This window comes from Ahaetulla prasina, chromosome 4 (genome assembly GCF_028640845.1).
Source record: "Ahaetulla prasina isolate Xishuangbanna chromosome 4, ASM2864084v1, whole genome shotgun sequence".
Lineage (NCBI taxonomy): Eukaryota > Metazoa > Chordata > Lepidosauria > Squamata > Colubridae > Ahaetulla > Ahaetulla prasina.
The window spans coordinates 119,162,236-119,185,565 of NC_080542.1; the positions used below are offsets into that span (position 1 = coordinate 119,162,236).

Below are 23,330 nucleotides of genomic sequence, written 5' to 3' on the forward strand. Positions count from 1 at the left end.
CTTTTAAATCAACATAATGTCAACATAATTGAACACCGTTATTATCAGGTACTGATCCATAGCTCTACATAAAAGGAGAACTTGGGGGAAAGGACTAAGTTCAAATTGTATTATTTAATATAAAACAGAACAGTGACTTCAAAGATTATATAGTTCAAGTATTCTTAACCTATAGAGAAATGCATTTCTTAATGATAAGACTGGGCCTCATTAATATTTAGACAACATGAAGGAATTTCAGGGCTGTAGGCTAGACTGTGAAGTAAAAAAACCCCAAACAAATCAGAAGGCTAAAATTCCATACTTTTGTTAATAAAAGTATATGGACATGTCCCTGGGGACATAGGAGTTGAGCTCAACTTAAATGAGTCTTTAAGTATTATCCGTACAAAAATAAAAGATACTTGTACAGTTTATTCTATAGGCATGAAGGAAAAAAGCTTGTATCTATGTGGTTGTATAAACACATGGATATTTAATACTTTTAAACCAGGGGTGTTACTCAAGGCTCGCGGGCCAGATTTGGCCTGTAGGTGCTTAGATCTGACCCATGGGGCTGGCCTGGAGATATCAAGGGACTAGCCCAGGGTGCTTTTGTTGGCCAAAATGGGCCACAGGGAGCCACATGGGGCTACCTGTGGCCCGTTTTTGGCCAGCAGAATACTGCAGGAGGCAGCACCTTCTTCACCTTCTCTTTAGCAGCATCTGTCAACTAGAACTAGGTACCCTCCAAGATCTGGATGGCTGTTGTTCAGAAGAGCCAAAAACATCTGGCTTTTCACCCAGGTCTTTGATGAGAGAGAGTGAGTCTCCTCATATCACTGAGTTTGTCATCTTTATGTTAATCTTTTACCTCTGATTGATTTAATTGTAATTTTGTTTGTGAACCACCCAGGGTCATTGAGAATTGGGTGGTATATCAATTTTGTAAATTATATTTATATTAAATCTTCCTCTAGGGTTGTGTCATAGGTAGTACCAAAGATTGATAGACTGTTGGACAGACAATTTTTAGAGACATCTGGAGAAATTGTCAATTCATTTGTGCTCTGCTCCTATACAAAAGAGTCAAGCCCCACAGTAGCTGGGGACTCTACATGTCTTTAATCTCTACATTATGGAAGTGAGTCTATTTATGCCAGAAAGTAAATCTCCCTTTGTCTGGAATAGCTGTTTTGAATGCAAAGGGGAAAAAATGCATCTTGAGCCTGTGTCAAACACCCACCCTGGTAATGCCCACCCTGATCACCACCAACCAGCCACATCCACACCCCGTCTGTCCGAGGTCAAATACAACCCAGATGCTACCCTCAATAAAATTGAGTTTGACACCCCTGCTCTAAGCTCTCTTAGTGGAATAAAGAAATTGCATATATGAAATCCTACAAGTAGAAATTCCATTTTATGAAATTTTCTTCAAAATAAATGATTATTACAGTGATAATCTCTTATCCAGATTCTTTGTTTTCCTTCAGTAGAAATAACCAAAATCCTGTAAAATTAGCTGCTTTGAACTACAGAGAATCTTGAGGGACTTTTTGAATAGCTGACAAAAAGTGTAAGAGTCACAGTGGGAGTTATAAGCCAAGTAAAATTATATTTAAATTAGTGATCTAAACCTAATAAAACTTCTAGTTTTGTTTAGTTAAAACATTTTTAATCTCCTTTAATCTATTTTTCTCTCACAATAAATCATATTGGCTCATGATACATTCAGTAACAACATACTGGGAATTTGCTGGATCCTGTGGAGAACCACAAATGCATCTGACAGCCCCACTTTAACAGGATGATTAGTTGAACTTATCTGGGTCACTGAGATAGGAATCTGCAAAAAAAAAAAAAAGGGGGGGGGGAGAAAAAGTTTTTCAATCAATCTATTTTTGATAGTAGCTATTTATCACTAACATGTCATATTATAAAATGTAATCAAATGCTGAACAAAGGTCACACATCACACACATGAAGAGTATGAAGAGTAAAAGGAAAGGAGGGGAGGAACATTTTCAGTGTTGCAAACTTGTATTAATGTAACCTTACAACAAAACCTCAGCTTGTATTCATACTGTGCTTCTCTGGATTACCGGAAGGGCTAATATCAGGCTCTTTTTCCTGTCTCTCAAGATCATTCCCACATACCATTACATCTCCCTTTACTCGCTACTGGGGGGGTGGTGTCTGCTTTTTTAAGAAATTGAGTTTAGTTATAACTGCTCTCCACAGATTTTTCTATACAACATTAAACTGACCTTTCAAAAAAGAGTACATTCATTTGGGGATGAGAAAACAATATGCAATAAACAAGTACACAATGAAATGTGACTTGAAGCTAATATTTAAAGTTTTGGCAGACCTGCTCACCAATTTCATGTAACTACTTCAGCAATTATGTTTTCAAGTCTTTCATTCATGGACTTTATTGTCAGATCACTCTAGGAACAAAGCTCACCAAAACTTGAAATGCAATTAGTATTTTTCTCAAACAATTTAATGTGCTTATTGTGTAAACAGCTTTTTCCCCTAATGTTTTGTGAGCACTAATAGAATTCTGCACAAAGACACAGAGAAAATAAATACGATGGGAAACAAATTCCATTTCTGTTACTGAATATTTTATAGGAATTCTCTTAATTCTGGGGAACAGCAAAACAATAACTCATTTGGACTGTCTAAATTAAGGGGGACATTGGTCTCTGTATTTTAAAAATCCAAGGAGTGGCTGGTTTTGAAGTAATTTGCTTTTCAAGATTCTTTTAATTTTGGAGTAAACAGTAGAAAGTTTTCTAAGTTATGCTAATGTTCTGCAATACAACTGTTTCTGTTTCTTTCCTAATCAAATTAATAATAGTCCAGTACTAAATTTGTTCTCTACATTTTTCTAAATTTGCTTAATGTGAAAACTTTACCTGATTTTTAAGCAATGAGACTCTCAATCCTCTAAAAGCTATTTGCTGTATTTGCAAAATGTGCTGGAGGAAAGGTTGGGGGAACAGGGTGGTAAAAGGACAAAATAAAAATTGGATTTGAAGCAGAGAGCAAAGAATCTTTCTTGTTTTATTAGAGATGGAGACAAAACAAAAAATTGCAGTGTTGACTTGTACGATTAAATGGACAATTTCACTATTATTTTATATAATTTTATATACTCTTAACTAACATTACAGAAGATTACAGAAGAAGTACATTCACATATCCTACAACCTATTTATAATTATAAGGACTATGCCAATTTACTTGGGCTTCAGTAAGGCATTTGATAAAATATACCATAACCTACTACTAGATAAAATAGAAAAATGTGGGTTAGACAGCACCACCAGATGGATTCGTAACTGGCTGACCAACTGCACTCAATGTGTAGTCCTCAATGAACTGCATCTACATGGAGGAAGTATGCAGTGGGGTGCCCCAAGGCTCTGTTTAAGGCCCAGTACTCTTCAACATGTTCATCAATGACTTGGACGAGGGGATAGATGGGGAACTCATCAAATTTGCAGATGACACCAAGCTACCAGGAATAGCCAACACTCTGGAAGATAGGCTTAAGATACAGAAGGATCTTGACAGACTTGAACATTGGGCACTATGTAACAAAATGAAATTCAATGGTGAAAAAAGTAAGGTTCTACATTTAGGCAAGAAAAACAAAATGCACAGGTACAGTATATGTGGTAATTCGCTCAATAGTAGTAATTGTGAGAGGGATCTTGGAGTCCTAGTGGACAATCATTTAAGTATGAGCCAGCAGTGTGCAGCAGCTGCCAAAAAACCATTCTAGGCTGCATAAATAGAGGGATAGAATCAAGATCACATGAAGTGTTAATATAACTTTATAATGCTTTGGTAAGGCCGCACTTGGAATACTGTATCCAGTTTTGGTCACCACAATGTAAAAAAGATGTGGAGATTCTAGAAAGAGTGCAGAGAAGAGCAACAAAGATGATTAGGGAACTGGAGGCTAAAACATATGAAGACCAGTTGCAGGAACTGGGTATGCCTAGTTTAATGAAAAGAAGGGGAGACATGATAGCAGTGCTCCAATATCTCAGGGGCTGCCACAAAAAAGAGGGAGTCAAGTTATTCTCCAAAACACCCGAGGGTAGAACAAGAAGCAATGGGTGGAAACTAATCAAGGAGAGAAGGAACCTAGAACTAAGGAGAAATTTCCTGACAGTTAGAACAATTAATCAATGGAACAACTTGCCTTCAGAAGTTGCGAATGGTCCAACACTGGAAGTTTTAAAGAAGATACTGGCTAACTATTTGTCTGAAGTGGTGTAGGTTTCCTGCTTAAGCAGGGGGTTGGACTAGAAGATTTCCAAGGTCCCTTCCAACTCTGTTATTCTGTAATCTGCTTTGGGCTCACATGTCCCTCCTTCCCACATTAGAGATGGAGAATGAAAGCTTCTCCATGAAATCTTTTAGTCATAGTTGGTTCCAAACCAGGGTACCTAAATGCACTTGACCATTAAACTGAGCAGGTGAATATGATGTAACATGGTAATTGCTATGAGTTTCTTTAAGGGGAGGAACTATTCTTCCACTATTTTCAAGGATAGGATTGCTTTAGAAGCATGGTTTAAAAAAAGAAATGAGAAATGGTCTAGTCCTAAGTCTTCTTTAGGATTTAACCATAAAGGAAATTGCACACTGCTGGACAGATGAGTCTTCCATTAAAAAGACGCATAAATATCATAATCATAAATAGTTTTGGCTATTTACAGGACCGCCTACTGCTACCGTTTGCCTCCCACCGACCCGTGCGCTCCCATAGACAGGGCCTCCTCAGGGTGCTGTCAGCCAAACAATGTCGGCTGGCGACCCCCAGGGGGAGGGCCTTCTCTGTGGCGTCTCCCACCCTCTGGAATGAGCTTCTCTCAGGACTTTGACAACTTCCTGACCTCCGGACCTTCCGCCGCAAGCTGAAGACGTATCTATTCTTCCGCGCAGGACTGGCATAATAATTATTATGATTATTATTATAATCATAATAATTATTATTAATTTTAATGGGGTTTTATGGTTTTAATGTATTTTAATTATGGGCCAAATTTAATAAGTTTTTTAATACTGGTTTTAATTGTATTGTATTCTTGTAGTGTTGTTTTATCTGGCGGTGAACCGCCCTGAGTCCTTCGGGAGAAGGGCGGTATAAAAATTAATAATAATAATAATAATAATAATAATAATAATAATAATAATAATAATAATAATAATCTTGTGTTTAAATAAATGTAGAATGTCAACTCCCAAGCAAAGTCTCTTCCATCAAATTGAACTAAAAGGAAAAAATGAGAAATATTTCTTTTTGACACTATATATTTCCTGAATTGTTTAAGTGGGAACTGATTTGTATTAATAAGAGTCATCAAATCAGGATATCTTTCACATACAGAAGCGAAGGGTTTTTATTTTATAATAGTATTAATCTGTAAATCTTAGATCCTAGAAACTAAAAGACTAATGAGCTAGAATTTTTACCATGTGAAAATTTTTATTTGATCTGGTATTGATATTTATTACATGTTATTATTCTGAAAAGAAAGAATTCATTACCTGATCAGACTCACCTCTTTATAGCCAAAAATTATACGGCCGTCATTGAGAAGAGTTGCCTGAAAAGTAAAACTGCCCAGATTGTAGTTATCTTGTAGATGTACATGATCCCATTGAACAACTAGTGCAGTGCCTGTCAAGATAGGAAAAGGAGACAAAAATACTGGAGGAAAGTATATGATTGCAATTTAATAAATTAATTCAACTTCCTTGACTTTGATATCTTATAAAATTACCTGAATATCTAGAATCTATTGTCAATGTAAGTTATCTCATAGCATAGCAATGCATAGCATTGGGGAAGGCTGTAATCATATTAGTACAACTCAAGTAGTAATTATCTTCTAAAACAGACTTTATACAGGAAGTGTAATTACACCCTCTTATGAAAGAGTGAACAAAATAAATAGATGTAAAATTCAGGATTATTGCAATATTTTCTAAATAATTTATGAAATAATCAATTTCCAGGGCCCTTCTAGAAATATTGGAAATAACATTTTTTTGTATAATAAAAGATACAATGCAGGTTAAGGGCACTGTCAATTGAATGACTAATGTGCAAAAGAGCTATAGTACTAACCAATACTCTGAAAATAAGCTCAAAGAATATGGAATTTGTACATTCAGTTGCATTCTAATTAGATTCTTTTATCACATTTTCTTTAGGCTCCCTCTAAATATACTGTGTATGTATTTCATAGCTCCCAAGAATCTACAGAATTCTTTTTCATGCAGAGACAATATAGCTGTCTTGCAAAAGGAGCCCGAGTGCCGCAGTGATTAGAATGGAGTATTGCAGGGAAACTCTGCACATAGCCTGGAGTTTGATCTAGGTGAGCTCAAGGTTGATTCAGCCTTCCATCCTTACAATATCAGTAAAGTGAGGATTCAGTTGTTGAAGGTAATATGTTGACACCCAGAGAGTGTTGTGTCAGCATCTAGGTCTAAGGCTCTAATTCTCCAGAAATGTTTAATGCAATGGTAAAACTGTAGGCTTCATGTATCTACTGGATCTAATACCAATTACACATTTATCCATTGTCAACGTATTTTTCAAATTTCTTTAAACACAATTCACAATAATATTTCTGTATTTATTAGCATTAACATTTCATAAATGCTATGGCAAGTTAAATGGATTTATTCCATTTATAAATAAATATTTATTACTCAATGGAATAAATATTATACAGTTTGGATTAGAAATACTAACTACATGGAGCTATGTGACCAACAGTCAGTAAGTCCTAGAAATCTAAGATACCAAAGGTATTAAACTCTATTACTGACTCATGCTTTCCTAGAAGTGCCCAACTTGATGATAACAGGCAGCTGATGTTGAAAATCAAACAGGCTGTATCTGGCTAATACCTGGAGAAGAGATTACAGGAAATCTCAGATTTGTTGGCTTGGCTGGAAAATCAGTAAAAAAAAACTATTTGGAAGAAGATGATGGTACAACAAAGTAACATGGGGCATCTATTAAGTCCAGAAAGAGAGCTATTTTCATTCAGCCAAATGTAATTTGCTTGGATTACTTCTGAAATCCTGTCTCTTGATCTGGTTATAAAAATTGGAATCCAATAAAAATATGAAGCGCTACAAGATCCTTGTTTCTGGTGTGCATGAAACTCTGTGAGAATGACAAGTATTTATTTCTTCAAGAAATCAGAAATATTATGTGGAGTGCAGTATACATAACATAACATAACATAACATAACATAACATAACATAACATAACATAACATAACATAACATAACATAACATAACATAACATAACATAACATAACATAACATAACATAACATAACATCAGAGTTGGAAGGGACCTTGGAGGCCTTCTAGTCCAACCCCCTGCCCAGGCAGGAAACCCTACACCATTTCAGTCAGATGGTTATCCAACATTTTCTTAAAAATTTCCAGTGTTGGAGCATTCACAACTTCTGAAGGCAAGTCGTTCCACTTATTAATTGTTCTAACTGTCAGGAAATTTCTCCTTAGTTCTAAGTTGCTTCTTTCTTTGATCAGTTTCCACCCATTGCTTCTTGTTCTACCCTCAGGTGCTTTGGAGAACAGCCCGACTCCCTCTTCTTTGTGGCAACCCCTGAGATATTGGAACACAGCTATCATGTCTCCCCTAGTCCTTCTTTTTGTTAAACTAGACATACCCAGTTCCTGCAACCGTTCTTCATATGTTTTATCCTCCAGTCCCCTAATCATCTTTGTTGCTCTTCTCTGCACTCTTTCTAGAGTCTCAACATCTTTTTTACATCGTGGCGACCAAAACTGGATGCAATATTCCAAGTGTGGCCTTACCAAGGCATTATAAAGTGGTACTAACACTTCATGTGATCTTGATTCTATCCCTCTGTTTATGCAGCCCAGAACTGTGTTGGCTTTTTTAGCAGCTGCTGCACACTGCTGGCTCACATCTAAATGGTTATCCACTAGGACTCCAAGATCCCTCTCACACGTACTACTATTTAGCAAGGTACCCATATATGGTACTGGTGCATTTTGTTTTTCTTGCCTAAATGTAGAACCTTACTTTTTTCACTGTTGAATTTCATTTTGTTAGATAGCGCCCAATGTTCAAGTCTGTCAAGATCTTTCTGTAACTTGAGCCTATCTTCTGGAGTGTTGGCTATTCCTGCCAGCTTGGTGTCATCTGCAAATTTGATGAGTTCCCCATCTATCCCCTCGTCCAAGTCATTGATGAAGATGTTGAAGAGTATTGGGCCTAAAACAGAGCCTTGGGGTACTCCACTGCATACTTCCCTCCATGTGGATGTAGTTCCGTTGAGGACTACACGTTGAGTGCGGTTGGTCAGCCAGTTACGAATCCATCTGGTGGTGGTGCTGTCTAACCCACATTTTTCTACTTTATCTAGTAGTAGGTTATTGTCGTGTCCCACTCCTCCGCTGACGGCCGGGTCAGGGAAATCCGAATTAGGCTTGCCTCTGCAGCTCTGCCCAAAGTCCTAGCAAAGTCCTCAGAGCAGGCAGGAGACCAGTAAGTGACTTCAGCAAGATAAGTTCGACTTTGCCTGACTCAGAGACTGCCAGAAAGCAGATCCTTTATATAGGCCATGGGGTGTGGCTCCATGACTCAGCACTCATTAAGGCCTGCCCCTCCCTTCCTTCTGTTGCCTCCGCCTATCCAATCTTCTGATGCGAGGGTCACTCCAATCAGCTGTTGGAAGTAAACTTTCCTCAGGCTCACATGCTGTGGAGGAGGGGGAGGGGTCTAGCTGCTCCCTTTGCCTGGGCATGGAGCCAGGGCTGGGGCCGGGGGATGCTCCCTCCTCTGCAGCCTGCTTGGGCATGGAGCCAGGGCTGGGACCGGGAGGTGCCCCCTCCTCTGCAGCTTGTCTGGGCATGGAGCCAGGACTGTGACCGGGAGGCATACATTCCTCCGTGTTCGGGAGCAGATAAGCAGACCCCGGCTGCGGTGAGAGTGGACAAGACACAACAGTTATGGTCTACTTTATCAAATGCTTTACTGAAGTCCAAGTAAATTATATCGACAGCATTCCTCTGGTCTACTAATTTTGTCATTTTGTCAAAGAATGCGATAAGATTAGTCTGGCATGATCTGTTTTTGACAAACCCATGTTGGCTTTTGGTTATTACTTTGTTTGCTTCTAGGTGTTCGGTGATTCGATGCTTGATTATCTTTTCCAGAATCTTCCCCGGTATTGAGGTCAGACTGATAGGTCTGTAGTTTCCTGGATCTGTTTTTTTTCCTTTTTTGAAGATGGGAACTACATCAGCTCTTTTCCAGTCCTCTGGCAACTCCCCTGTGCTCCAGGATCTTTGGAAGATATAGTTCAGTGGTTCTGAGATCACGTCTGCCAGTTCCTTCAGAACCTTGGGGTGTAATCCATCCGGTCCTGGTGATTTGAACTCATCTAGGGTAGACAGGTGTTCACTTACCATTTTCTTCCCTATTTTAACTTGTGTTTCTAATCTGTTTTTTGTAGTGCTGTTTTTGATAGGTTGGATTGTTTTTTCCTTTTGTGTAAAGACAGATGCAAAATATGAGTTAAGTAGATCTGCTTTCTCCCTGTTGCTTGTCATCTTCTTGCCACTTTCTCCCAGCAATGGGCCAATTGTTTCCTTGACCTTTTTCTTGTTTTTAACATGTTGGAAGAAGCTTTTTTTTGTTATTTTTTACTTTTGTCGCTAGCCTTTGTTCATTGTGAGCCTTAGCTTTCCTCACTTCATCTTTACAGGCTCGGGCTATTTGCTGATATTCTGCCTTAGTTATTTGCCCCTCTTTCCACTTTTTATATTTGTCCTTTTTGTCTTTCAATTTGTCAGATAGTTCTTTATGCATCCATGCTGGTTTCTTTTGAGATCTACTATTTTTCTTCTTCATTGGTATTGTGTTAGACTGCGCTTTTATAATCTCACTTTTCAAAATTTCCCAAGCTTCTTGAGTTGTTTTCCCTCTGAGGATTCTCATCCATTGAATCCTTCTCAAGCTCTCTCTAAGTTTATTGAAATTAGCTCTTTTTAAGTCCAAGGCTCTAGTTTGACTTTGTTCTACTACTTGTATTTGCTTAATGTCGAATTCCAATATTGCGTGGTCACTTGCCCCCAAGGTTCCTGTAGCTTCAACACCTTCTATCATTTCATCTCTGTTAGTGAGAATTAAGTCCAATATGGCTGATCCCCTTGTCGCCTTCTCTATTTTTTGGGAAACAAAGTTGTCTGCTAGGTTTGTTAGGAACCTGTTGGATCTTCCACTTGGTGCAGAGTTTGTTTCCCAGTTGATGTCAGGGTAGTTAAAATCCCCCATTACTACTGTGATGTGCTTCCTACATACCTTAGTTAGTTGACTAGCAAAAAGTTCATCTACTTCCTCTGTTTGGTTGGGTGGCCTATAGTATAGACCTATGGCAATATCGTTTTTCACCCCTTTTATATTGACCCAAATACATTCAAGATGATTTTCATCATTGTTGTGCTCTATTTCTGTAGAGATGTAGTTATTTCTTATATTTAGTGCAACTCCACCTCCTCTTTTGTTTGGTCTATTTCTTTTAAATAATTTATATCCCTCTAGCTGTATGTTCCATTTGTCAGTTTCATCCCACCAAGTTTCCGTAATGGCAACAATATCATATCTACCCTCATTTACTTGGATTTCTAATTCACTCTGTTTATTCCTCATAATAATATAAATTCCATTTATATGTAGATATAAATGGATGTTGACTTCAGCTTTTAATTATTTTAGGGTTGGTTGTTTTGTGATTTTATCTGTGGTTGCAAGTTTTGCAACTAACACACTGTAAGCCGCCCTGAGTCTTCAGAGAAGGGCGGGATATAAATGTAAATAAAAATAAAAAAAATTAAAAAAAATAATATTTTTAATTGATTCATTGATTTAATTTCTAGCTTGCTCAATTTCAAAATAACTCTGTGGCTTCACAAGTTAAAATAATCAATATTATATAAAACCATAACCTATCTTTCAAGGGACAACATAATCTGCAACTACACTGAATGTGTGCAGAACTCCCAGTACTTTTAACCTAAGGTCTGCAGAACAAAAAGAAACATTTTTAAAGATTACTTAAAGGTGGGCAAGGTATGTATGTAACTATAGAATATGTATATAAACTATTCTATATACATATGCTATATACTGTATGTGTACTGTTTTATTGTTATGATTGTAATTCGCAGGGAATCTCTTTGCTGCAGTGATCAAAGACTAACAAAATTATTTTGTTCTCTCCAGGCTAAAACGTAGATAAACCCATTATTTTTTTAGAACACAAGCTGTTAAATCAGCAATAATTCTACTGAATGCGAATACTGTGACTGCAATGCTTGTTCCGCTAATTCAAAATAAAAATAAATATCTAAATCCAATCACTATCTTAGATTAACCAGAAGTTTACAGGAATGGAAAAGCTGGAATAGGTTCAGAGGACAGCAAGTAAAATGATGTAGGAAGTAAAAACAAAGCCTTATGGAAGGATTAATGAGCTGAGATGGTTAGTTAGGGTTAGGATTAGGGTAGTAGAAAATTTTGGCAGGATGGCAGTTGTCAGGAATACCTTACAGCAGTGGATTCTGATAAGTGAACAATGAGCGGGACTAAATGATTTACAACATTCTTTCCCACTTTTATGTTTTGTAAATCTATGACAGAGTGGATGGCTTAATTAACTCAAATATGTATATTCTTCATGTGATTCCAGAAACAAAATTGGATTTTGCTTCTGCATCTTACCATTTTATGTCAGATAATTGACCTTTGAGAGCAGTAAATAAAGGCAGGGTTATTCAAATATTATACAGTACTGACACTTCAATTATCTTTATAAAGTTTATTAACCTCTGTGTTTTTATAATATGCCATATGTTTCTATAAAATATGACACAAAGAAAAAAAATGTTTTTACTTCATTAATGGATATTTACTATGCAGATGGTACTAAAAAGAAAACACTATAGATTCGCTTTTTTAACAATGCCAGTGGAAATTTTATATAACAGCTAAAGCTTTTATAGCTTTTATGGATTATAATAATGGATAATACATGCCAAGAGACTCTATCAGCAGAATTTTAACTAAATTAAAGTCATATGCAGAGGAATAGCTAATTAAATGTATTACATTTTAAAGAGCTAAATATTATGATCAACCCATTGTGTAATTTCCTACAAGGGGAAACAAACAGCAGCTAAACTAAAACATGAACAAGAATATTCATGCTTACCATTATCAAAGTATCTTACAGTAGAATTTCTCGAAACACTGGGGTCAAAATTGGCCATCAAGGGTGCAATATACTGTGTTGCTGTTAACATCTGATGCACAACTTCTCCTGTGTAAATAAACCCTGAAAAAGAACAAACAGCAAAATCAAATCACTTGTCATTAAAAAGATAATACCTGTTACTCTTAATTAGAGGCTGCCAGAGTGTTGTAGAAACTTGACCAAGAAAATTATTTTCAGTCTTTATGAATGAATCTGAGTTGCTAAAGAATATCAGAATTTCAGTGATGGAAAAAATAAATACAAAAACAAAAAGAAGGATCAATCTTGATAGGGGAAAAAAATCAACAATTAGCAAAGTTTTAGGGGAGGGTTTGTGAATATCAAACACTTTGAAAAAAGGGAAAAAATTCAAACAATTAAACAAAGGGATTCGTAAGTTTGATTACCTCTTATGTGAAAACAACCATGCATTTAAAAATTTTAAAAATTAAAAACTTATGTAGCACAACCTTTTGCAAACTATGCTCATGCACTGTCATGGATATATATATTGGGATTCAGAGCATTGAAATTGTGGGGAAAAATAAATCCAATGAAGTACTGACTGCGTTAATTACTTTAAACCTTAATTATTTCAGCAGCTGTTCACAAACATATATAGCTTTTCCCCAATGTAGATTTTCTGGTTTAAAAACTTTTAAACAGTAGCGAATTTAGTGACTGTATTCTACCTGGAGAGTTCCTATTATTGGACTATCTCCTCTCATTCACTTTTTCTCTCACTCACACATTTAAGTGCTCTTGAATTCAGTTAGAAAAATGACAATTTTATACTGCAGGTTTCCCAATCTGTTGTTATTATTTTGATTCATGTTAGATTGTGTAATTTCTTTCTAAAGCAACCACATTCAATGGATACTTTCCAGATGCGTTGGACTGTAAATCACATTATTCCCAAATGATGCAACTTATAGCAATGCTGCAAACTGTATCTACCAGGCAATAGGCAAACTATAATTTCATCTTTAAATTATATTCCTTAGTAAATATCAATGGATGATTTCAACCTTTTTCTTGAAGAGAGAAAAATAATTACAAATTCATCATTGTTTCTAGGATCCAATGACAACTCCAATCAATAAAAGCTGGAAAGCCACAAGATTAATCACATTTAAATGAACAGATATTTATTTAATCTATTTGTACGTCACCTCAATTACAAAAGCAACTGTAGAATTTTACTTGATGTATTGAACATTTTATCATTCCCACTTACACACTGAATCAACCACAAATGTCAGCTAAGCAGATTCTTGAATAGATTTCCACAGACATTTGGCAAAAACTAGTTTACATTGTCTTAGATCCAGGTTTCCAATAGTTTTTGCTCTTAGTTGATGCTATAAGAGCCTATGAAAGTGTTCCAAACCTACGGTTTGCTACAGTATTTAATCTTCTTTTTTGAAAGGACCTTGAAGCTTCTGAAATCTTCCTCATCTTGGTCCTCTTCAGATGTAATGGACCTCAATTCTCACAATCCCAAACAAGCACATGCTAGCTGTGAATTATAGGAGTTGAAATTCAACATTCTAAAAAGAAGTACTTTGGAGAAAGCTGATTTATAGCTTAAAACATATGACGCCATGTTCTAAACTACTGGAATTAATTAATGTAATTACTAAGTTACCAAAGGAGATTAAAAATTGCAATACTAGGACATTTAAAAACAAACATAGAAATGACATGTGCAGCTGCTGATGTAAGTGCTTTTGTTATAAATAAATGTTCTATGTCTTAAATACAGGTCCCTCAGTGCACTTAGTAATATGGATGACAAACTCAAATAATAAAATGTATTTTTTATACTTTATAACAGCACTCACCTAATAGCACTCAGTGGTACTGTGTGTCAAAAGATAGCTTATCCCAAATGTGGAAATTCTATTTATGAAATGGTACAGGTATTTAGGAAATCCCAATGGATGCTTTCAAACTGTGAAAAATTTCTACAGTAGATTGGTTTTTCTTAAATCTTTACCAATTTCCTCTTTCCCAGTTTTGGATGCCATATATTCTTAATTCAGTTTTTTCTTCTTTATACTGATATACATTCAGTGATGTAGATTCCAATTCATAAAAAAATGCAAGGAAGGGTAAGATAATTCTCCCTCAGCTTTAAGATTTTTGGCACCAATTTGCTCACATTGTATAATATCTGCCATTTTGATACTTGTTTCCCTATTAAAATCACCTTCATTTTAAGTGTATGCCTACTACAATATATTTATTCTAGTAATAGCTATTACTATTAGACCACTAGAATTGCATCTACTGCTGCATCGTAATAAATACATTAAACTCTTCCCTCCTCCCCAACATTGTGCCTTCAAGTCAGTGGTGAGTTCCAAACTTTTTTACTACGATTCTATGGGTGTGGCTTATTTGGTGGGCGTCGCTTGGTGGTCATGTGACTGAGTGGGCGTGGCCAACTTGAAGTCACTCAGGGCAAGGTGGGGCGGCACCCTGCTGTGAGTGACATCAAATTGGCCACGCCCACTCAGTCACATGACCAATGCTGCAGAGACAGGGCAATTTCTCCCGGGGGACAGCTAGCGCTTCACTGCCTCCTCTTTTTCTCAGAGGAGCTGCCTCCAAGTCCTTGCGAAGGGACACACACACACACACAACACAACAGACTTACACACAATGTAAAAGCAGCTGCACTTCACCCAAAATGGCCCCTGCCACAGCAGGAACCTCACACAGCCACAAAAAGCTCAAAACCAACTTTCACACTTTACACACACGCAACACAACACAACAGACTCACACACAATGTAAAAGCAGCTGCACTTCACCCAAAATGGCCCCTGCCACAGCAGGAACCTCACACAGCTACCAAAAGCTCAAAAACCAACTTTCACACTTCACACACACACACCACAACAGACTCACACACAATGTAAAAGCAGCTGCACTTCACCTAAAATGGCCCCTGCAACAAGCGGGAACTTCACACAGCCACAAAAAGCTCAAAAACAATTTTCACACTTTACACACACACAAACTGACTCTCATTCTCACACACAAAAAATGCCACATACAGCTTTGTGAGATTCTGTGCATTTGTGTAGTTAGAATACAACACTACAGAAACACACCAAATCTCAGAAAGCTGCACAAATATTTTATTATTTTATTTTATTTATATTTTTTAGATCAGGGGTCTCCAACCTTAGTAACTTTAAGGTTTGTGGACTTCAATTCCCAGAGTTCCTCAGCCAGCAAAGCAGTTGCTGACTGAGCAGATGGATTCCAGGCGGGCAGCTTCAGTTGCTAGCTGATGCAACTGATGTAAAGCATGGCTCTGTCAGCCCAAAAGAAGCTGTAATGAGGTAAGTGAGGAGGAGGGGTTATATAACAACAGAGTTGGAAGGGACCTTGGAGGCCTTCTAGTCCAACCCCCTGCCCAGGCAGGAAACCCTACACCATCTCAGTCAGATGGTTATCCAACATTTTCTTAAAAATTTCCAGTGTTGGAGCATTCACAACTTCTGAAGGCAAGTCGTTCCACTTATTAATTGTTCTAACTGTCAGGAAATTTCTCCTTAGTTCTAAGTTGCTTCTTTCTTTGATCAGTTTCCACCCATTGCTTCTTGTTCTACCCTCAGGTGCTTTGAAGAACAGCCCGACTCCCTCTTTTTTGGCAACCCCTGAGATTTTGGAACACTGCTATCATGTCTCCCTAGTCCTTCTTTTGTTAAACTAGACATACCCAGTTCCTGCAACCGTTCTTCATATGTTTTATCCTCCAGTCCCCTAATCATCTTTGTTGCTCTTCTCTGCACTCTTTCTAGAGTCTCAACATCTTTTTTACATCGTGGCGACCAAAACTGGATGCAATATTCCAAGTGTGGCCTTACCAAGGCTTTATAAAGTGGCACTAACACTTCACGTGATCTTGATTCTATCCCTCTGTTTATGCAGCCCAGAACTGTGTTGGCTTTTTTAGCAGCTGCTGCACTGCTGGCTCACATCTAAATGGTTATCCACTAGGACTCCAAGATCCCTCTCACACGTACTACTATTGAGCAAGGTGCCACATATACGGTACCGGTGCATTTTGGTTTTTTTGCCTAAATGTAGAACCTTACTTTTTTCACTGTTGAATTTCATTTTGTTAGATAGCGCCCAATGTTTAAGTCTGTCAAGATCTTTCTGTAACTTGAGCCTATCTTCTGGAGTGTTAGCTATTCCTGCCAGCTTGGTGTCATCTGCAAATTTGATGAGTTCCCCATCTATCCCCTCGTCCAAGTCATTGATGAAGATGTTGAAGAGTATTGGGCCTAAAACAGAGCCTTGGGGTACTCCACTGCATACTTCCCTCCATGTGGATGTAGTTCCGCTGAGGACTACACGTTGAGTGCGATTGGTCAGCCAGTTACGAATCCATCTGGTGGTGGTGCTGTCTAACCCACATTTTTCTACTTTATCTAGTAGTAGGTTATAGTCTACTTTATCAAATGCTTTACTGAAGTCCAAGTAAATTATATCGACAGCATTCCTCTGGTCTACTAATTTTGTCATTTTGTCAGAATGCGATAAGATTAGTCTGGCATGATCTGTTTTTGACAAACCCATGTTGGCCCAGAGGAAAATTGGGTGGCCCAGAGGAAAAAAAGATTTTAAAAGGCTCCTCTGAGGATCCAGCTGAAGTTGCCTAACTGCAGCCCAGAAGCTCTTAACTCAGCTGAGATTGCCAGAGGAGCCTTTTAAAAACTTTTGTTTTGTTTGGCCAAAGAGGTTGTTAAAAAAAAAAAAACTTTTAAAGGGTTCTGATGATCCCTGCTGAGCTGCGCGATCATCAGAGGGTTTTTTTTACTTTTAAAAGCCTTTTTTTTGGCTGAAGAAAAGATGCTTTTAAAAGTAAAAAAAACCAAACCTCTGATGATCAGGGAACCGGGCATGGCCAGCCAGCCATTACTACCGGTTCTCCGAACGCCAGCAGATTTTTATTACTGGCTCTCCAGAACCAGAGCGAACCGGGAACAACCCACTACTGCTTCAAGTATACAATCCATTTGATTTATTCCAAGCTTTATAGGTTCCTGAGCACAGGTGAAGAAATCTGACTAGGGAAGGAACTACTTTTTATTATTTCAGTATTAGCCTATAGTCCAATCACAGAAGCCTAAGAATGAAAGAGCTAGCATCAAAACTGCAGGTGCCAAAAATCCTAACTATTCATACAAACAAATGAGATCTGAGCTGACAGCGACTGATGAGTAAAGAGATCTTGAAATAACGATAAAGACTTTGGTCAAGGTATTGGCACACTGTACATCTGCTATAAAAAGGTTGAACAGAATGCCTGGGATAATAAGAAAAGTATTAAAAATAGAGATACCAACATCATAATGCCTTTATATGAATCAGTGGTGTGAGTGCATGTAGAATGTTGTGTGCAGTTCTAGCTACTGTACCGCGAAATGGATGTGGAGAATTAGAGAAGGTTCAGAGGAGCCAACTAATATGAGCAAGCAGCTGAAGCAGATTCTCTAGGAAAGGTTGTGACATTTGGGGCTTTTTAGACTAGAGAAGAAGCAAATGAGAAGGAATTGGAATGAAGTGTATAATATTATCTATGGTAAAGACAAAGAGAAGCTATTTTCCCTTTCCCAAATATTAGAATCAGAAGTCATCTAATGAAATTTAATCCTATAAGACAAATGTATGTTTATTCAACATGCAATTTAAGTCTGGAATTCATTACTACTAGATGCCTACAGAACTATCACTAGATTTGCTGCTGGCTACCAACTCAACTGACTTCAAAAAAGGTTTGGTACAATCCACTAAAGTCATGATGATCAATGGCTATTAGCCTTGATAGCAATACGACTACTTCTGAAGACCAACTACTGGGAGGCTAGAACAATTAGTTTGCCACTGTGAGAAAAGACTGTTGGACTAGGTGGGGAAGGTGTCTGTCTGATCCAGCAGGGCATTGCTTATGTTCAGTGATGGGTTTCAACTTTTTTTTTTTACTACTGGTTCTGTTTTACTTCTGGTTTGGTGGGCATGGCAGGGGAAGGATACTGTAAAATCTCCATTCCCTCCCCACTCCAGGGGAAGGTTACTGCAAAATCCCCATTTGCTCCCAATCAGCTGGGACTTGGGAGGCAGAGAATAGATGGGGGTGGGACCAATAAGAGGTGACATTTACAGGTTCTCTGAACTACTCAAAATTTCCGCTACCGTTTTTCCAGAACTGGTCAGAACCTGCTGAAACTCACCTCTGCTTATGTTTGACATGTGATGTTCAGGAATAGACTGAACTACTGATCCCTGCTCTTTCAGAAATTCCCACTCTTACTCCCTACTTTTAATCTTCAGCTACCAATTAGGAGAGAAAAAGAAAACAGAGAGAATTTATATTATTGCTCTATTTAGTAGCTAGGAATTATATAAATAAACATCTCATCACCAATAGATCGAGAACAACTTTCTTCCCAACTTTCCCTTAGCAATAATTGAATTTACATACGGACTGAAAATCTGAGCATGTTTTACTTGTATAGCGGTTTTGCATCTGCATAAGGCATATTTTGGTGAAGCAGCTTAACCTCAGAGTGGTATTTCTCAAGACTACAGAGAAAGATCAGGCTGTTTGTCAAAGAACAAGCTCATTTTTTATAACTGAGACAGTGCAGGGTGAAACCATATGTTAAAAGCTTAGTGATGTAGGAACTGTTTACTAAACTCAAAATATAACTGTCTACCAGCAATGATTACACAAGGAATGGTTTTGTCTGATAAACACTTCCAATGAGCACAGACTACGGCACTATTTGAGCATGCCAGTCAATGTGACTTTATGGGAGACTATTATGCTGAAAGTCAACATTTGTAAAGAGTCCCTTTTAAAAGATAAAATTTTAGGTAAACTCTTCTTCTTGCCTAGAGGGTTCAAAAACAACAGTATTGCTTATGTAATCATATAATGTCACACTGTCATGTTGAAAATGCATAGATCAGCACAACAGGGTATAAGGTATTTACTCCCACTTGCTGAGGACTTCAAAATGCGTAAGCTTTCCAGTTCTTATTTAAGCCAGACAAGTATCATGCCTGCTCTACTAGTCATTTCCCCCCCAAATAAATTCCAGTGAAATTAAAAATGAAAAATAAAGCAGAACATTAATAGGGAAAGTTGAATATGACATATTAATATGTGACATATTTGCTATACTCCTGGAAATTCTGTTCAGTATTATTCCACATGGCAGGATTTAGTATAATCTTTAATATTTTAAAATCAGGGTAGCTTTTATATATATTATATAATTTGTTTATTTTTGGTTTCCTTTCTGTACATTACAGATGTAATAGTAATGATCATCACCAGAGGTGGTATTCAGCAGGTTCTGACCAGTTCTGAAGAATTGGTAGCGGAAATTTTGAATAGTTTGGAAATACCACCTCTGACTGGCCCCGCCCCCATCTATTCTCTGCCTTCCGAGTCCCAGCTGATCCGGAGCAAATGGGGATTTTGCAGTATCCTTCCCCTGGAGTGGGGAGGGAATGGAGATTTTACAGTATCCTTCCCCTGCCATGCTCACCAAGCCATGCCATGCCACGCCCACCAAGCGACGCCCACAGAACTGATAGAAATTTTTTTTGAATCCGACCATTGATCATCACCATCATTATCATCTTTCTATCCACAACTTGGCTTCAATTTTAGTACCTAAAATTCTTTGGCTACTTCCTACCTTAAAGGCGGACATTTGGTCTTTAGATAGAATCATAGCCCTCTCTAATCCATACCTGGTCATTTTTTGTATCTTTATAACAAGCCTATTTTTCCCCTGGTTGCAACTAAGATTAAAATTCTATGACCAGTGAATAGAGACAGGGTCCTCTTTGGTGTATTATCCCACATCTAGAGAACACACCGCAGATAGCTTCCCCTGAACCCATTCTACTATCTTTTCAGTATCTTGCATAATTTTCCTAATACTGATCAGCATGTTTTAACTGTTTAAGAGTCTATTTTAACTGCGGGGGTTTGAGTCAGTTCTTTGTCCTTTGTTCCTGTGCACAACCTTGGAAACTTATACTGAACAATGGAACAAACACATTTACAAGACCCCACTGATTTTTTAATGCCATATGATTCCTGCAGAACAGCAGCTGCAGTATCTATTTCTTGCCAATGCCTTTGTAAGTAATGATACCATTTAAAGTAAATTAAATGCAAATTTTGGTGATTATAACTAACTCATTACATTTAAGTTTCAACCCTCCCTTTTCCAAAAAGATAAGATTCTACACTAAATAGGGTGTGGTACACAATCCAGGTAATTTTGTGATGGCTCACCAGCCATGTGATAATCTGCGATGAAGACAGCTACACAATGTCTATGGCCACAGAAAAAGGGATAGATTACATATTCCCCAAAGAAATAACTCAAATGCATCATGAAGAAAAATAAATAAAAGAAATATAGGATTTTGTTTATTTTAATATATTTTTGCACAATATTGATGAAGAGAATCTTGGAAGAAAGGTCTTTCTGGGTAGAGTGATAAAATATGCACTAACTTCATAATATTTCTATTCTACACTACCAATAAAATTTCACAAATATGGAGTCATAATACAGGCATAAAAGAAAGCATTTTAAATATTACTGTTTTTTTAAAAAAAAGACAGTAATAGTAAATCAGAAATGCAGTGAGTTATATTTTGATTTCTAGATAGCTATTTACCAAGGATAGATCTTTACCTACAATAATTTATTGTATTAATAAATTGCAATAAATTGCAAATCTGTGCAAATCCTGGAATGAAATAGCATTCTGAATCTGCAACCTGCATGTGTAACGCAGCTACTCTGAGTTCCCTCTGATGTCCTGTGCAAATATATTTTCAGAATATGGGTCCAGAAGATTATGGGAAGAACTTGAAACAGCCAGTGTGTTTTCAAACAGTTGCTTTACCATTCTGTTTGAGGCATTTCTTGAGGATAAAGTGTCTCATCAAATAATTTGCACAGACTTTATATTAATATATAAAGAAATTTCTTTAAAATTGAGAAGTTTTTCCTTTCAGCTGTTCTTTAGATCCAACAATTCCCATCAATAGCCACACTGAGTAAGGATTTTTGGAATTGAAATCAATACATCTGGAATGTATCCATGTAGGGAAAAGATGTTTAAAATTGAAAATAAAACTTCAATTACCATATTTTGACCTAAACTAATAATTATACTATTTTACACTATTGTTGGGAGAGAAAAGTTTAGGATTTTCATTTCCAGGATCTTTGAGATCAACTATGACGGTTAATGACTCTTCTATTTTATTTCATTAACTAATATACAAATTTAGCTAGGACTGAATGAGGATCAGGAATAAGTATAACTAAGTATACAGTTAGGAAATAGCAGACCAATGAAGAATGAATTTTCATCATTCCTTCTGGATTTTTAACAAAATCTCATTTATCTAGTTAAACAAGATAGTTTCACAATGGATTACATTAGATGGAAGTAAAATGGAAAGCTCCATTAGAAACTAAAATGGCCAATCTTTCATTTTGTCTGTAATGTCAGCTTCTGAAAAAGGAAAAATTGACCTTAGTGGTGACACAAACACACTCTGTAGTTCACATTATTACGGATTTTTAAAATCTTTTTTTAAAAAGAAAAGTATATGATCGACTTTTTGGATTAGGAAGATTGGTTTTCCAAGTTTTATTGGTGAGAAACTGTTGATAAATTATTTTGGTTTGCTCTCAGCACATTACTAATCAATCCCAATAACCCGATCAGAGCAAGCACTCTCCGTCCCCGCAGTTCAACTAGCAAAATATATAACTCAATATTTAGTTATTAAACATCAACAAACATACAAAACATTTAACTGACTAATTGGACTAATTGGAGACAGAGATATAAGCAACAGACAAGAGAGAAATAGAGCAGAGGGGCTTTATATATAGACTTTTCAATGTCTATATATCAAAAGGCATCAAACTTTCCAGACCACTGAAAACATTCTTTTTTTCTATTGGCATCCTTCAGTCTCAAAAAACTATTTCGTGCTCTGGAAACAGCATCTAGTGTGGCTAAAAAGGCAAATTTGAGAGTGGGAATCCCTTCCACACTGAGGGCAGATACATTCTGTCCCCTGCCTAGCCCCCAGATTTCGCTGGTTCTGGGACTGCCTCTTTGCCTCAGCCTGCTGAACAAATGTCTCTTCAAATTGGAAAGGTCATGCTGCGTCTTTAGCCTCCAAGCTGAAAGATCGGAGGTCAAGGTTTCCAGTTGTTAATGTCCCCTCACAAAGCCTTTAGGTCCCTCTTGCAGATATCCTTATATCACAGCTGTGCTCTCCCTCTGAGGCACTTTCCCTGCACTAATTCTCTATACAGGAGATCTTTCGGAATCCGACCACAAGCCATTCTTACGACATGCCCAAGCCAGCGTAGACATCGCTGTTTCAGTAGTGTATATATGCTAGAAATTCCAGCACGTTCCAAGACTGCGCTATTTCGAATTTTGTCCTGCCAGGTGATGCCCAAAATATGTCGGAGACAGCGCATATGAAAGGTGTTCAACTTTCTTTCCTGCCGTGCATAAAGGGTCCAAGACTCACTGCAGTACAAGAGTGTGCTCAGAACACAGGCTCTATAGACCTGGATCTTTGTATGTTCCGTCAGCTTCTTATTAAGCCATACTCTTTTTGTAAGTCTGGAAAAGGGCTGGGAAGTAGCTCACCAGGCTAATGTAGCCTGTTATTAACACACAGCTGCCTGCAGTTACAATTACTGCAGGCTCAAGTCTCACCAGGCCCAAGGTTGACTCAGCCTTCCATCCTTTATAAGGTAGGTAAAATGAGGACCCAGATTGTTGTGGGGGGCAATAAGTTGACTTCGTATATAAATATACAAATAGGATGAGACTATTGTCTTACACAATGTAAGCTGCCCTGAGTCTTCGGAGAAGGGCGGGATATA

The 23,330-nt window shown here is 37.4% G+C and overlaps 1 protein-coding gene across 9 annotated transcripts in view; it reads right to left on the reverse strand.

The window, feature by feature from the left end:
• Positions 1 to 23,330, reverse strand: part of PLXDC2 (plexin domain containing 2) — a 468,973-nt gene that overhangs the window by 174,283 nt on the left and 271,360 nt on the right. For all 9 annotated transcript variants that reach the window (XM_058181933.1, XM_058181930.1, XM_058181927.1 and 6 more), the window contains 3 exons: positions 12,301 to 12,423; positions 5,571 to 5,689; positions 1,729 to 1,828 (listed from right to left, as the gene is read on the reverse strand). In XM_058181933.1, the coding sequence (XP_058037916.1) occupies positions 1,729 to 1,828; positions 5,571 to 5,689; positions 12,301 to 12,423 (342 nt within the window). The remainder of the gene's footprint in view (positions 1 to 1,728; positions 1,829 to 5,570; positions 5,690 to 12,300; positions 12,424 to 23,330) is intronic.